The 15,627-nt window shown below is 38.7% G+C and overlaps 2 protein-coding genes across 2 annotated transcripts; both read right to left on the reverse strand.

Moving 5' to 3' along the window:
• Positions 1–264: 264 nt before the first annotated feature.
• LOC147173765 (arrestin domain-containing protein 3-like) lies at positions 265–2,245 on the reverse strand. The gene is made up of 5 exons (XM_086076817.1): positions 2,192–2,245; positions 1,926–2,070; positions 1,720–1,816; positions 786–1,042; positions 265–535 (listed from the first exon to the last, which is right to left on the reverse strand). Exons 2-5 carry the CDS (start codon positions 1,995–1,997, stop codon positions 302–304), a joined length of 660 nt encoding a protein of 219 aa, XP_085932943.1. The 5' UTR covers positions 1,998–2,070; positions 2,192–2,245; the 3' UTR covers positions 265–301.
• Positions 2,246–4,592: 2,347 nt separating this feature from the next.
• On the reverse strand, positions 4,593–7,686 carry LOC147173766 (arrestin domain-containing protein 3-like). The gene is made up of 6 exons (XM_086076816.1): positions 7,221–7,686; positions 6,916–6,985; positions 6,469–6,616; positions 5,781–5,883; positions 5,438–5,706; positions 4,593–5,357 (listed from the first exon to the last, which is right to left on the reverse strand). Exons 1-6 carry the CDS (start codon positions 7,474–7,476, stop codon positions 5,265–5,267), a joined length of 939 nt encoding a protein of 312 aa, XP_085932942.1. The 5' UTR covers positions 7,477–7,686; the 3' UTR covers positions 4,593–5,264.
• Positions 7,687–15,627: the final 7,941 nt, after the last annotated feature.

Raw genomic sequence — 15,627 nt, forward strand, 5'->3', positions numbered from 1 at the left:
TTGACCATTTTAATTGTTTTTAATTAAATCACGAGCTAAAATAATACAAGACTGCATTAACTATGACAACAATTTAAGAAAAATTGCAGTTCTTCATTAGGACTTGAAAAACAGATATGAGGATTTCATCCTGGTGTGGTTGCCAGTCAATCAGAGTGCATGTATAAATAAACATTCACACTCACGTTCACCTTTTTTTGGCCAACTTACATTCTTCAACACGTGAGATTGGAACTCAGAATGTATAACTGTGATGTGCTAGCCACTTATTGTAATTTAACTGTGCTGTCTACAGTAACTTCTAAGGTTTCCCATCAAAACCAGTTAAGGTCGGGTACGTCACGTAATCCTCATAGGGTGGGGGAGGTGATGCGGTTGGTTCCTGCATGAAGTTCATGTTGACACCCGTGTTTGAATTGTGTTCAAAGCCAGCCTTCATGGACAATTGCTCGTCAGCAGATCCCTGGACAGATGGCAAGACAACCACTGGGAACTTGATCTCTGGGTCTGAGGCATACTTGACATCCAGGTACACCTAAGAACAATTTATTGTATAATATGAAATTGTATCATTTAATTTTTTTTGTATACATGTATTTATTTTGCTTAAAATTATTTTTGTGATTCCATAGCGTCTGTTTTGAAAGAGACATTTATAAAATTATACAATTTACCACACGCTCAATTTGACTTGAATCCATCCGTACAAATCTGATTTTTATTGGAAAAACAATTAGTCATATAAACATTGCATCATATTCTAAACATATACAATCAGTACACACCTTTAGTCGGTACTCTGCTTTGATGATGTTGCAATTTAAGATGGACGGACACGTAGTGGGAGGGATGGTAATGATCCTGGTTACAGATTGACCTGCAGACGGAGGGATGGACTCACCCACCTCTTTTAGGATCTTCTTGGTTTCAACTTTCCTCTTGCTACTTGCAAAATAACTGTATTTCTTATACAAGCAGTACTTGGGCCTGATACCCCGAGATGATTTGTTTAGAATATAGGCCACCACCTTAATGCCTTCCCCTGCAAAAAATAAGGATTGAAATATCTGTCATAACAAAACATATGAGTGAGGAGTAGAGTTGTTATTTGATTTCCGGGTGTGGCTGTGTACAGAGTGCTGTTTAAACACACAATTCAATGTCAATACATTATTTGTTTTCCGCACCACCCAAATTATTATTAATACAGTAGCGCCTTGTCTAATGAGTTAATACCTTATCCAAAGACCTTATCATAGTGAAAGGGGACTTTGAGCTACAGTAGATATGAAAAGTCCTTTGAAATTCTTTTTTTTTTCTCAAATGAATTGTACATTTTTTAGATCATGTTAATGGCTGAAACAGTTGTGAGATGGTTTATCTTGGTCTCATTCTTTTTATATCACAAAAACCTGGCATTTAAACAGGGTGTGTAGACTTTTGGAAATGGAAATCTATGAATGTACTGTATATGTGATTATAGGATGCACTTCTTCACTGCGACCATTTGGAAACTCAGAACATTGTTCAAATATGCTGTTGGGTTATTCAGCTTGCCCCAAAAAGGAGTGCCCAATAGCATCAGATGGAAGCAGTTAAAGAAAGAGCTGCTGATTGGTTTATAACATGTGCATTCAGAAATGAATACGAATTTTAATAAACCCACCAATCTCAAAGTCGGGTTAATTAGGGTGTAAGAGTGAATTTCCTCAATCTTACCTTGAAAATATCCGGTTTTCTCGATATTTACTTCCATTCTGACTGTGCCTGAAGAGAAGAAGTTCATTTTCTTGTCAGTGATGCCTTGCCGTGGAGACTAAGATGGGGGTGGCAAGAGAGGTGGGGATTGTGAAGAAGTTATACAGTGCTGATGCCATATTTTCAAAGCAACTTCAATGATATCGTGACATTTAAGATGGCTTTACCGTCAACATTGGGTCACTGTGACTTTTATTCATGACAATGAAATGAGTTTTGGCTTTGCTGTCAGTTCTCATGGACCTGCTCAGATTTGCCTCCAGAGTGTACTTGATTTTTCCATGCGAACCCTTGAATGAAGAAGGCAGGTTTCTGCAAGATAGGAGATAAAAGTTGGGCAAAAATATTGCAAGATTCTTAACGAGTAGCAGCACATCGACACGATCTCAAATTGATATCGCAGTATTTTGAACTGAACATAGATGAAACTCACAGTTGGGGGATTTGAAAGGTGAATGGGTACGTGTGGGAACCCTGAGTGACATTAGTACCTGTAAAATGTAAACGTCAAACTGTAATATGACTCTCAAATCATACGTTTATTTATCGCATTTTTAACTATACATTTTTGCATGCCTACATGTTTGGACAAGTATGGAACTACTTAAAGCTAAGCTAATAAAGAATGTAGATGTTTTATTCCTCAAAAGTATTTTTAATATTGTAAGCCGCTGTAACATTAGCCTATGTAATATGTACAAGTTGAACATTAACACAAATCTTAAACATAAGAAAAAAACTACTATCTACTACTCTAATTATAATGAATATTGATTTGACATAAAAGTTAAATAAAATGTGTCCCTAAATACAACGTTTAAAAACAAACAGTTCTTCAAGATTTAATTCAAATGTTACTTACTTAAAAGTTAAACACAACTCTACTTCACATATTTTTTGCCATTATGTTTGATCCTTGCCCTTGCACTCAAAGATGGAGTCAAGTCAACAGTTTCCTTTACAATATGCGTATGTGCCCCCACAAGGCTAAACACAGCATTCTGTTTAGTATTGTGTTTGTGGAATATGAATTAAGCAGAAAAATCCACCCATTTTTTTTTTCCATCTAAGGGGGCAACCATTTTGCCACTTGATGTAAAAAAATGACATCATAGTAAGGGCTCAGGTAACGACCAATCATGGTTCACCTGTTTTCTGGGTTTGGTCATGTGACGTTAACTAGTGAGGGTGCATAGAACATACAAATTGTATATATTGTTTAAAAAATAATAATTCCCCCTTAAAAAATTGATTTTAAAAATGCACTCTACTACTGCACAAATAATGATTCAATTAAAATGCTTTACACACAAAAGTTAGAACAGAAATAATACCAAAAGATGACAAAAAACAAACTAAATACATCTGAACCCTACAAATGTAACTGCCTCTCTCTTTCATCCATTATTACTACTCTTTTTGTCTTTTTGTAACTTTTTGTCTCTGCTGGAAGTTTAAGTTCTAAAATAAGCCCTAAAAAAACACATGCATTCAAATTGCAGTTAAGACTAAATCAAAATCCAAGTCACTGCGATACTAAAGAAATATAGACATGATTTTCAGTAGGTTGACTTACCATAGCCCTCCTGAAAGACAAACGTCTTGATGCTGAAATATTTCTCTTTGTTTTGGTATACTACAACTGCTTTTCCATAATGTTCAACCCATCTGACTTTTGCTTTTCCCTTCATCTTGACCCACAGTGATTCTACTTTGCAGTCTGTTGTCAGTTCGAATGCAATACGCCCCGCGATGTAATCCCCACTGGTGAACTCATTGCTTTGGTTGATAGGGTTATATTCCACTGAAAAGTTCCTAACATTATTTGACATAACAGATTGCATGACTATAACAAGGATCCAATAGAGAAGCAAACTCTTCTGTGTCCAGTGAGATATGAGGAGCAAGGTTTATCATGTTCTGATGTTATGATGAGTTTGGGTAATGATTAAACCTTAATTTTACAGGCTACTATCTACCTGATAGGTGATAAATAATATAGTGCCCTGCATGATTACATGGTATGAAATCACATTACATTGCTCAATCACTCATAACATTTTGTATGTTTTTGCTCTGTTTCTGTGTGATGTGCAACAAAAATTTATACAGCAGAACACACGCGATAGTACTACACTGCATGATCATAATGAGTATAATGGATTTAACTAGACAATGTGCAATTTCTTAAGAAATTGCGTGTGAAGGCTGAATGAAAAACAAGAATTTTCTGGAATGATATTGAATGATGTTGAAGTATAATGAATGACATGTTAAAGTTGAAATGAAAGTAGTCGGAAGGTAAACGCTGAACAGTTGAAAGTTGGAACGGTTTGAATCGATGAATAAATGTAGACATTTCAGTGAAAAAAGCAGAAAGGGGTAAGGTGTTAAGAATCAAGTAGGGTATGAAGTAAGGCTTGAAGAATCAAGTACGGAATGGGCTAATAATCCTCCCTAAACAGAAATGAATGTGTTAAATGTTTTGGATATCACTTTGAAATGATGTAAAGGTGTAATGTTGAATCTGCCTTTAAGAATGAATGGGGGAAATTAGGGTGCAAAATTGAGAATTGTGGGTATGGCGTGAATATTTGGAAAATGTTAAAATTGGAATGACGAGAATCGGATGAATTATGTGGAAATGTGCCAAAAAATGGGAAGTTTAAAAAAAAAAAGGGATCATTCACACGATTAGTTTGGACGAATGTGGGTGAAAGTAATGATTTAAGCAAAATGCTGCCCCTGTAGGTTACCAACATGTACTACACTTTGTTTATAAAAACTAAATTCAAAAGGCAGACAATATGATCTGGTAACAGAAACACATGACATGGAAATAACAAAACATTTTTAATACTGTTAAGTACAAAATTTGTACTGCACTTCATAGTTTGAGTTTGTACGGTACAGTTAAAGGTGCTCCATAACAGTTACATAAAAACAAAAACAAACTAACAAGCATTGCTGCAGTGATAAGAATGAGAGTACAACTTGTGAAAAAGTATAAATATATTTTGGGGACCATGGCAGTATTTAAAATAGAACGTGTTTATACGTTTTTGGGAGCAAATTAGTTAAAAACACACAATTAAAATTAACAATGCACAAGATTACAATTATAAAGGAATACTTTTTGGCACAGCTCTTGTATTGACTCTTTCGATTAGGTACAAGTGTATCGAATTATGTCTATATATATATATATATATATATATATATATATATATATATATATATATATATATATATATATATATATATATATATATGTTTTGGCTGTGCAAACACATTGTTAAACGCTTTAAAATATTGCAAAACATACACTTGAGGAAATCCTAAAGCAGTGTTTGTTCAATACAAACTTCGCATAGTTTACAATGTTAACCAAGTGGAAAAGGTAATAATCCTCATGAGGTAGAAAGCACTTCCAGCCACGCAGAATGACTGGACTGTAAACTCAAAAAGCATTGAATCTGTATGGCACATAAACGCATTTGAAAAGGTTAGTCTAAATAATGTGGAAGTAAAGGGATGTCGCAAAGGACTATGGGAAACAGCAGGGTGAGGTCGGAGGAAGCTCTTAGACAAAGGCTCAGCTACAAAAGACACAAAACAGGAAATAATCAAAAGACTGCATTGAAGAGGACTTGAAATTGTTCCAGTCGATCGTTCTTACCTCAATTTCGTACTCAACCTGCAGGAGGCTGCAGTTGGAGATGGTGGGTGACAAATCCGCGGGAATGGAGACCATCATCTCGGTGCGCGTTTCTGAGGTGTGAGCGCTGATGGGCAGCCCAGTCACAGAGTCCAAGTTCCTCACGATTAACTTCCTCTGGTAGGCACTTTTTAGTGTGCAGTATTGCTGCTTCTGCTTCAGCTTGGCCTTAGGAGTCACCTTACAAGCTGAAGCGTTGCTGAAGTCGCAAATGATCCGGACCGTTTCACCTGCAAGAAGGGTAAAAAGATGAATTCAAAGAGTGGACATTTCAGGCAAAATGGAGGGAGGGTTTGAACATGACCTCGTGTGAAGCCCTTTTTTTCCACACTGCCTTCCATTGTGATAAGACCGGAGGCACAAGTAAGGGAGCACACGTTCATGCTGTTGGAGCCTGAGAGGGAAGCCTGCACAAAAACAACAACAGTTGAGGAAGTAGCTCAAATTTTGGTGAAAAATATGCCTCAGAAAGATCTCGGTTCGAATCTCCGATAGAACGTCCGTGTGGAGTTTTTATGTTCTCTCCATTTTTTTCTTCCTCCGAGTACTCCGGCTTCTCCCCACACTCCCAAAATATGCATGTTAGGCTAAATGAATACAAAATGCGAACAATATAGTAAATAAACACAAAATGTAAACAATAGTTACAATTGTTGGTTGTCAACTTGTGGGTAAAAAGCTAGTAAAAAAAAAAGTCTTGCTTTGATTTCTGCTAGAATAAATACCATGTTGCCTCATAGAATGTAATCACATAAGACAAACAGACAGGAAATGTGGCCACCTAGTGCTTCATCCATGACTAGTTTACACTGGTTAGTGGGCATCATGATGAGTGAAAGAGTTTGATTATGAACAAACTGAAGGTCGACACTGTGTATTTTTTCTGCAGATCCAAGTATAATGGCCGATGTCAACTGTGGTCTTAATAATCCAACAATCCATATTGTGTATCTAAAAGGCATCTGCTGATGACCATGCAAACTATCACTTACCATTAGCTCTGGGCGATTAGAATCAACGTGGTGCACAAAGTTCAACTGTGTCGCAAAATCCTTTGACATGTGCCACGGCCTGTCAATGCCCACTGTCAGGTTGTAGACGATTTGTCCGTGACGCCCATGGAAGCTGGATGGGAAGTCTCTGCAATGATGAACATGATGTTACATGACAAAAGACATAACTGCTATGAAGGAAAATAATTTCCTAGGGAACCGATTGCATGTCGATAAGGACATCATTTTCAAGTCCATTCGCCTGCCATTTCATTAGGTACACTTGTTCAACGGCTTGGGATGCACTTAAACAGGAAGTTGACATTGTGGATGTGAAGTGGCAAACTTAGTTTGAGTTCATTTTTAGGGTCATATAAGTAGGTAGGAACAACACAAATAACGACAACATATTGTAGTAGATACAGGAGGAACACAAGAGGCTCTTACCCTTGCGGGATCTGACATGTAAATGAATACACATGCCTGCCAGGAGGGAGAGTGCCGCCACCCTCGACAGCTACAAACGGAAAAAAACTGTTATGACACAATACTCAGTAGCTTTACCATACGGTAAATCTATATAAAGTGGAAACAAAATTCTCAATTACCACCCACTAGATAGGTAATATGATGCCGAGCAGTTTGCGATACTCATTATCAAATACACTTGTAGTAACGTGCATAATTACGTTGGAGCAATCGTGCATTGAATAGTTTACAATCTTGTGGTGCAGAGGGTGGAAGTCACCTACCTCCTTCTTGCAAAATCGTGCTTTTGAGATTGAAGAAGTCAATCTTTGCATTACGCGTTTTTCTATTTTTCCCAGTTCCGGAGGACCAGTGTACGTGTACCATTCCCGTCAAACACATCGTGATTGATCTAATCTTTGTCGCCTTGGAGAGCTCGAAGGAAATATGTCCAGTCATCAGGTCTCCACTGGAAAAAGTGTTGCTCTCATTCAGAGCGTTAAAATTAATGTTAAAGTCCTTTAAGGTTTTTTCAAACATCGTTGACCTAGTTTAAAAGTTTAAATTGTAATTAAAAAAAAATAAATAAACAGTTTTGTGTTTGATTCCTGCAAGGTGTGTCATTTATTGACAGGGATTTGATATGTCAAGCTGTCTTTGTTGAGAAAAAAAAACCCCGAAAGAAAACAAATCTAGTATCATGCTCACCACACCCTGTCCTACAAGTTGCGCTTACTGCGCAGACGCAGAACGAAGTGGGCGGGGACAAGTAGGACCCTTGCAGCTGACCCATCCATGCTGACCCTGGCGCCGCTGTGCCTGCTTGGGCTCCAAAAGCCTTGTGCACCAATTACGGCATATATATTTTTAAACTGCGCTCATGTGTCCAGAATGTAAACAAACTGTTGGGTTCTATTGTACTATTTCCGACACAAGGTGGTGCTGTTTTGACAAGGGAGCCTCATCAGCCTTTGCAAGAAGATGAAAACTCAAATAGCGATGATCTTTTTAGCCACAAAAGGACCAGAGTGTGAATTCTGAGTCTGTTTGATTGAACACGATGCTAATATTCTCACAGGAAGCCTTGACATGGGAATAAGACTATACGTGCTGACATCTCATTGAAGATCATTCAGTTATTCTACCTGTGATTTCGATGGCATGGATATAAACATTAACAAATAATTTTAGGACGAATTTGTCATTTTTATGTAGCCTAATTCTGGCGGTAGATGCCTCCCCCCCCCTTTTTTTTTTTGCTTGGATACCTGCGCCTGGTGCCACAGAACACTGGTTGGGAACCACAGTAAGCAATCTTAATTGACATTTTCAGTCACTAGATGGCACTATATACTTTATTATAACGCCGCTTGTCTTTGACTCAGTGAACTTGACCTTTTAGTACTGTATGATATTCATACATTCGTGTGTGCCCTCCTGTGTGCGCGCGCGCTTTACCAGGTTCCTTTTTAAAGGACATCAATGTAATATTTCCAAATGCATTTTTATGCAGTATTCTTTCATAAGCAGAAGTTGAATTAATTTAGTTTATGGGGCACAACATGGAGATAAAATGCTTATTGCAACCCATTAAATCTGACAACACAGTTACCACACACAACACAGCAATATAGCTACCCTGAACACTTTTTCGTGTTATTTGACAGTTAAACGCCAGATGTGATGCCTTTGGCAATCAGACTCAGCTATGCGTATTTATTTATTTAAATATTTTTTTCTCTCGCTTTTGATCCTCTGATCCATTAAGACCTCTTATGATGGTCAGTCGAAAAGTACACCGCCATAAATACATATCCTTGCAAGAATGAAGACGTTTACAACACTCATTAGCAAGTTTGCCAAATCTTCATCTGTTTAACATTTCTTTAGCGCCTATTAAGCTTAAATACTACAGCCCCTATTTGGAGAATTGTTTGCAGTGGAAATAAGTTGGAATTAGTCTCTGCCTCAAAGTTGAACATTCTGTCTGTGTTTGAATCTCAGTTTTGACTTTTCTTTGTGGAGTTTGCGTGATCTTTCCATGATTGCGTCGTGTCTGAGTACTGCCGTTTCATACCACATTCCAAAGCTCAAGTTATTTGAAGATTCAAAAGTGTCCAAGGTAAGTTTGTGACTGCTTGTATATGTTATTACTCGGTGGCGACCAGTCCATCGTGTGGTCCGCTTCTCATCCAAAGTCAGCTGCGACAAGCTCCAACTCACCTCTGACCTTGAAAAGCAGAAGAAAAGGGATGCGTGGCTGAATTTAGGAAATGGTGAAGAGTTTTATGCGGGAGAACCATGCTGCTATTTTTTTTATGCTTTTGATACAGCAGTTGAGTAGATATTTTGGTGAGGCAGATCTAAATCCAAAGTGAAGTAAAATAACCACGAAGATAAGCTCTCTTATTGATCTGTAGTTTCTACGCACCGTCTCTCTCCTCCAGTTAATCCACAGGGTCAGTTCTAATGACATTGAGAGGCTGCGCCGCCAGTCGACTTTGCTGCCATTTGCAATTTAGATGCAGGGAAGGGAGACGATGTAACCTACGAGGGAGAAAATGTGGAGGGGAAAGTCAAGTAGAAGAGAAATAAGAAACATGTTTTGTGTTAAACAGAAACCTAAGATCGAAATCAAGATGTTGCGGTTGTCTGGTTATGAAGTTGTCACTGTCGAAGCAATCTTTACGCTTGGCAAAGTTGAGAAGCACAAAACTGATAGGAAAGAGTTAACGCTCCGATTTGTGCTGTTTTTTTTTTTTGCACCCACCAAAAGAATTCTTGTGGCAAAACAGGAAGCCACGGAGGGAACAGTTGCCAGCCCTAATCTCGTGCAGATCCTCTGATAGCTTTCTCCACCACAAACAATGCGTGTCAGGGCTGAGGTGGCTCTCAATGGCGCTGAAAGACGTGACAACCAGGCACAAATGAGCTCTTTGTCAGCTCAGTACTGATTAACTCTCGGTTTGTGGTCACGTGATACAAGGGAAGGATAGAGTACGACCAGCCGTACACACACAATTACCTTTTTCTCGCCAGAGGGACAGCGTGTATCATTCCAAAGCACAGCAACACAGTGTTATGTTTGTGATTTGACCATTTCAGGATCCTCTCTGTGTATCAAGAAACCCCACCACCTATTTTATGTGTTGTGAACTGGAGAATACAATAAGTCAGAGAGAAAGAATCCTTTGCGAAAAATCACCTTGCTTGCTCTGCAAGGGATAATGATGGCAACAGAGGAGGTTTAGATGTGAGAATCTCATGATATAACCTATATGTGTGGACACAAATAGCCGAAAATTCAACTTCAGGTTTTGTAGTCTGATTCTTAGATAATTTTTTTCCACCCTGATGAAAAAGGTGGCGGTCAGAAGTATTGCAAAATGTTTATAATTGCCTTGATCATATTGATATTTGGTGATTTATTTTTTGTTTTTGTTACTTTAGCTAATGCTATATGCTATCTTGGTTGACAGTTCAACAGCGTTAAAGTCAAAGCCTCGACAGCTATTGTGTAGTTTATCTCGCGCCAGTCCCGCATTGGAAACATGCAGGAAACAACAGTAGGACTACATTTCCCATGATTCTTAGACAGGGAAGCAGGAAGTAGTGCTAGTTCTGGTATAATGTAAACACGCCTTCTACCAATTAAATGCAGATATGAATGAGAGCACAAATGTAAATTTTGAAGTAAACAGGAACACATTTAACAGTTAAATTCTCTTTTATCATATGAATCGCTATGACAACTTTGTGAATGACATACATATGGCAAAAAAACAGGACACCTTACGCTGAGCAACTTACTGTTACCAGCTGATCATCTGTTAACTTCCACCACTGCTAACGATTCAGACTTTCCTTTACAACTTGAGAAATTTAACACTCTTCTTTCTCTGGTCTCAACTCCTCGAGGAGCCTCATCTGCCTGTCAGACCGCTACTGGAATCTTCCATCTCGCTGATGTTCACTGTCAAGTTGGCTGCAGGTGACCAACGCTAGCTACTCCTCTGCTAACATGGCATCTCAGAAGGATCAGGGTGCTTGGAAGTTTTAGACTCATCCAGGCGTACCTTCATAGGTCTGGATTTTGGAAGCATGGAATGTCTTGGTTTGATGAATATTCACTTAATAGTTCAATGGCAATAAAGGGCTGAGGCCAATTTCCAGTAAACAAGCACATCGTTTTTTATGTCCCTCCCACCAAACTCTATTGTACAGTTTGGACAATCCAGTCAAACAGGTTTACCCGGCATTTGTCAAAACAAGAATCATCAATTAGAAACTTGATTTATTTTGCCCCACAAATGTTTATGGGCACACCTTAACATCATTGGGATCCTTGACATCGTTCGTTGTGAGAAGAGATTTTGTGCTCTCTAGGTATTCAGTCAGCACAGAAATGGCAATATATATATTTTTTAACTATTCTGTCAAAAATTAGGTTATAGTTGTAGTCAGTTTTCTGCAATAAAGCTCGATTCCACTGAACGTTCGAAAGATCCCAATTCCGATTTTTACAATTTCCATTCCATTTGCATTTCAATTGAAACTTGGAGTATCTGATATGACTTTGTTTGTCAAATGTATGCAATGAGCAGAGAAAACACCCAGGTAATCGTTACGCTACCGTGATACAGATCTGTATTGTGTGACTTGAGAGCCCCCCCAAAAAAATCTGAATTGTGTAATTTTAAGTTCCACGCAGTGTCAATGTCCAGGACCAAAAATGTACAGGTATTGTATGTTCCCAAACAATTAATCAAGTACTATACCTGTTATTTTACCTGTTGGGAATAACACACACACACACACACACACACACACACACACACACACACACACACACACACACACACACACACACACGCACACGCCCCCCCCCCCCCCACACACACACACAAGATCGGGAATGGAACCTTGCACCCAAAACATTTATAGGATGATCCGTTCAATAAATAGATTTTTACAATTATTCAGATTGATGTCCCACGCTTTTGTCAAAATTTGAATGAACCAGATGACCTCACTCGTCTGCCCGGGGCGGCCGATCTGTTTGCTTGCGTCTCCATCAAATGCACAAATGTGCGCTTGAAAATTGACTTCCTTTTGGGCGATCTAGAATGAGTCTACTTTTTGTCACCAAATTGGCGATGCGCTGATCGGCGCGGCAGGTGCACTTTTTACGACCAGGGAAAAAAAGCGCAGCGCTCACAAACACGCTGGACTCACTTGCCCCAGCACGAAAATTGAGATCCGCCCGCTCAGGCCGAGGGCAGTCTGCTTTCTGTTTGCCAGATGCATACGCTGGAGGTGCGGCAGCTGTGCTCGCCAGAAAGCCCAGAAAGGAGCACCCGTCCCCTAACAGTTTTTTGTTGCACTAACTCAAAAATTTAAATGCGCCCGTTTTTACGCCGAGCAGAAGTGCGCCAATCTACAAAAAAACTACATGTCAGTTTTCAGGAATAAAAGCTTTTTTTGCTTAGTTTGTTTCTTTGTGTTTATAGCTGCTGTCAAAAAGTGGGATGGAATGCCACAGAACATGAAATATATAATGCTATGGCTGACCATCTGAAACGTGCCCCTGCATGGTCTGGGGGGTGCAGAGGCTACAAAAAAAAAAAAAACCTTAATTGATATTTTTAGAAGTTTACATTTTCAAGTGTTTTAATGTTTTATAATGTTCTTAAAAATGATTTGTTCATCTTTAGTTTTTATTTAATATTTAATATTTTTGCCCATTTTTGAAAAAGATAGAAAATGATGTATTTGTTATTCATAGTAATGTTGACAATAAATGTACTTAAAAAAAAGCCTCATTCTTGATTGAAAATCCAGTCATGACTTTGTGATTAAATATTTTATTAGATTGTAATCATTACGATTAATGAATAATTTGGTGATGTCCTGGCAACCAAATTTAGACTTTTTGGTTCACTTTTCAACCAAATTTAGACTGTAAAATGACGTCTTTTTAAGGACGTCTTTTCAACGTCTCGAAAATGACGTCTTTTCACCTTTCACTTTTCAACCTAATTCAGACGTCTTTTGGACGGACACCAGCAACATCTTTTCTACGTCATTTCAACCAATTTTTGCTGGGTGGGAAATAATTGGGATATAGCGAGTTTTGTTGGTTCTATTGCGATCACCACACACACCCCCCCCCCCACACACACACACACACCCACACACACACACACACACACAAAGCAATAACAATTATTTACCCGCCAACAAATGTCAAAGACATAAGACAACCAGATATGACAGACGGGGCATATGGTGGTAAAGGAAGGATAGCTTGTTGAAACTGGAGAATGTCAGTGTCAGTTGCGTAGGACTATGTTTTGAGGAGGAGGAAAAAAAACGTCACCTCTGGATCAGGTCGGCTCTTTTCCTCGTCTTTTTCAGCCATCGAACACTCAAGCCATCTCCTTAATTGAACATTAGTATGTTCTTCGACGTCTATACCAGTGAATTTGGCACCAGGGAGATCATTCTCGGACAGAATTAGTAGATTTAGCGCAGTAGCCATTTTGCTAGAAGACTGTTTACATGCGTCTAGCATGACGGGCGGCCAAGTTTGACCTCCTCGCTTGACTCATGAATATTAATTAAGTGTGGTGGCGTATATCTTGCGGTACCCCATTGGAACATGGCAGTGGAGGTCACCATTTGAGGATTATAGAACATCACCTGCATCAGGGAGCAGCTGTCTCTCCTCTCTCTCTCTCTCTCTCTCTCTCTCTCTCTCCGATTGCTTCATAAAAATACCCGAATACAAACTACATGTTACAATCATGTGTCAGGTTAATTTCTACAATACGGTTCGCAAAGAATGGAGTGCTGTCTCATTAAAACAAAAGAGCTGCTTTGTTCCAACGTCAGGCTAAATCATCCCTCAGCAATTACCGTTCACCTTCCAAAGACCTCGGCTAGGAACACAGCAACTCTGCTTCTTTTAAAGCAGGCAGTGAAGCATAAAAACACAGTACTGCGTAGCTCTACAGGCAAAGACAGAAAGAACAGTCTGTTAGCTTCCTCAAAGTTTTGAGAATACGGTTGTGAATTTATACCTTGATGGAACGTACCATGTAAAAGGGCATGTTCAATTTCACCATGGCACACCAAAGTATGTTTCTACCAATCTTTTTTAATAATGTTGCCTATAATATAATTCACTCTATATCTAACTTAACTGAATTCTCTACAAAGACTAGATATGAATGTTCACACTGTGAATGTTTTTTTTTTAGTGGTGGGGGGGGGGGGGGCAAATATTCTCTCATTTTGAATTAGATACTTGCAAAGCTGGAACAGGAGAAACACAAGACTGGCCAAGTTGAAGAAAACAACAATAATAATAAAAAAAAAAACACCTCTTTGGAACAGATCCCAGGTTAATTGGAAACAGGTGAGCGTCATGAGTAATTGTTCACGAGCAAGGTTCCCATTTGTTGTGGGGGATATTAAAGGTGATGTAGCACAATGGTAAATTTGTCTCGGCCCCAGCTTTTTTTGGAACATGTTGAAGGGATGAAATTCAAAATTAATGAATATTTGAAAAATAAAACAAACAGTCAGTTTGAACATCAAATATCAATTTACTCATGCTGAACTACTTACACACACGCTCATGCGCGTATAAAACTTTTGGCAGCAAAGCTCCGTTACATAAATCTTGTGCGGGTGTTCCCAAAACATTTATGTGCAAATGTGATTAAGCATCACAGCCTGAAATCACATTGCCGCTGCAGCATTAAGATGTCTGTCAAAGCTAGGTCAAATATTTGCCTTGAGCTGTTTAGCTTTTTCGAAAACAAATCTGACAGCCAGCAAGCAAATTCCTCAAAATCAAATCCACTTGCTCTCCCATCTAAACTCAATTTTACAACTCAGTGAGGAAAAAGACTGTCACTCAAAATGTTGTAATCTTTGCTTGAATCTTGCCATATCCGGCAGCTTTATTACTCAGACAAGCTGTAAACGTGACCCTGTAAAGTTGATTGCCTCGGAGGTTGTGCGTTTTGTAATTTGCCCCCAAATCAGGAGAGAATACATACATTGTACAGTTGCACAAATCTTTGAAATTCGGAATGCCGTTTGCATGTCGTCATGTGGGAACTCGGTGTACCACAACATTCTAGTTCAGTGAGCAAAGGATAAAATCTTGTTCAGCTTTTTATGGTGTTTTGTAAAACAGTATCCAAAAGAAGGGCAAACTTTCTGAAGAACGTAACTGAAAAATGATCATATACAGCCAACAGTTAAGTGAGGTGGGCTGACATTCAAAAAAACACCTCGTGTCACTACACACTAGTTATCAAAGTTATCAAATGTCATTTTAGCTGTTTAAATGGAAACAGCAATTTTGTCACCTTTTGTATTCAAAAGACAGTTTCATCTAAGAGGATATTCAATTTGGTGCTACTTTGCCGTTTTTACGATGTAACTTACCCTTCCTTCAACAGTTGACCTTTTTTTTTAATGCTTGTGTGACATTTAAGAATTGTAACGGAGATGCATGATGAGACACATCTTGCAGCTTGAGTCCTTAACATTATGACATTGTCGTTTATCATTAAAGTTTAGTAAGTTATTTCAATCCAGGTCAACCAGCGTCCAGGAAGGTCCCGTGAAGAACATGCTTTTGAGTTTGAACAATTGAGTCTGTGGCCTCACTGC

The sequence above is a fragment of the Leptonotus elevatus genome, chromosome 5 (assembly GCF_054856555.1).
Source record: "Leptonotus elevatus isolate MCC_2025b chromosome 5, RoL_Lele_1.0, whole genome shotgun sequence".
NCBI classification, from domain to species: domain Eukaryota; kingdom Metazoa; phylum Chordata; class Actinopteri; order Syngnathiformes; family Syngnathidae; genus Leptonotus; species Leptonotus elevatus.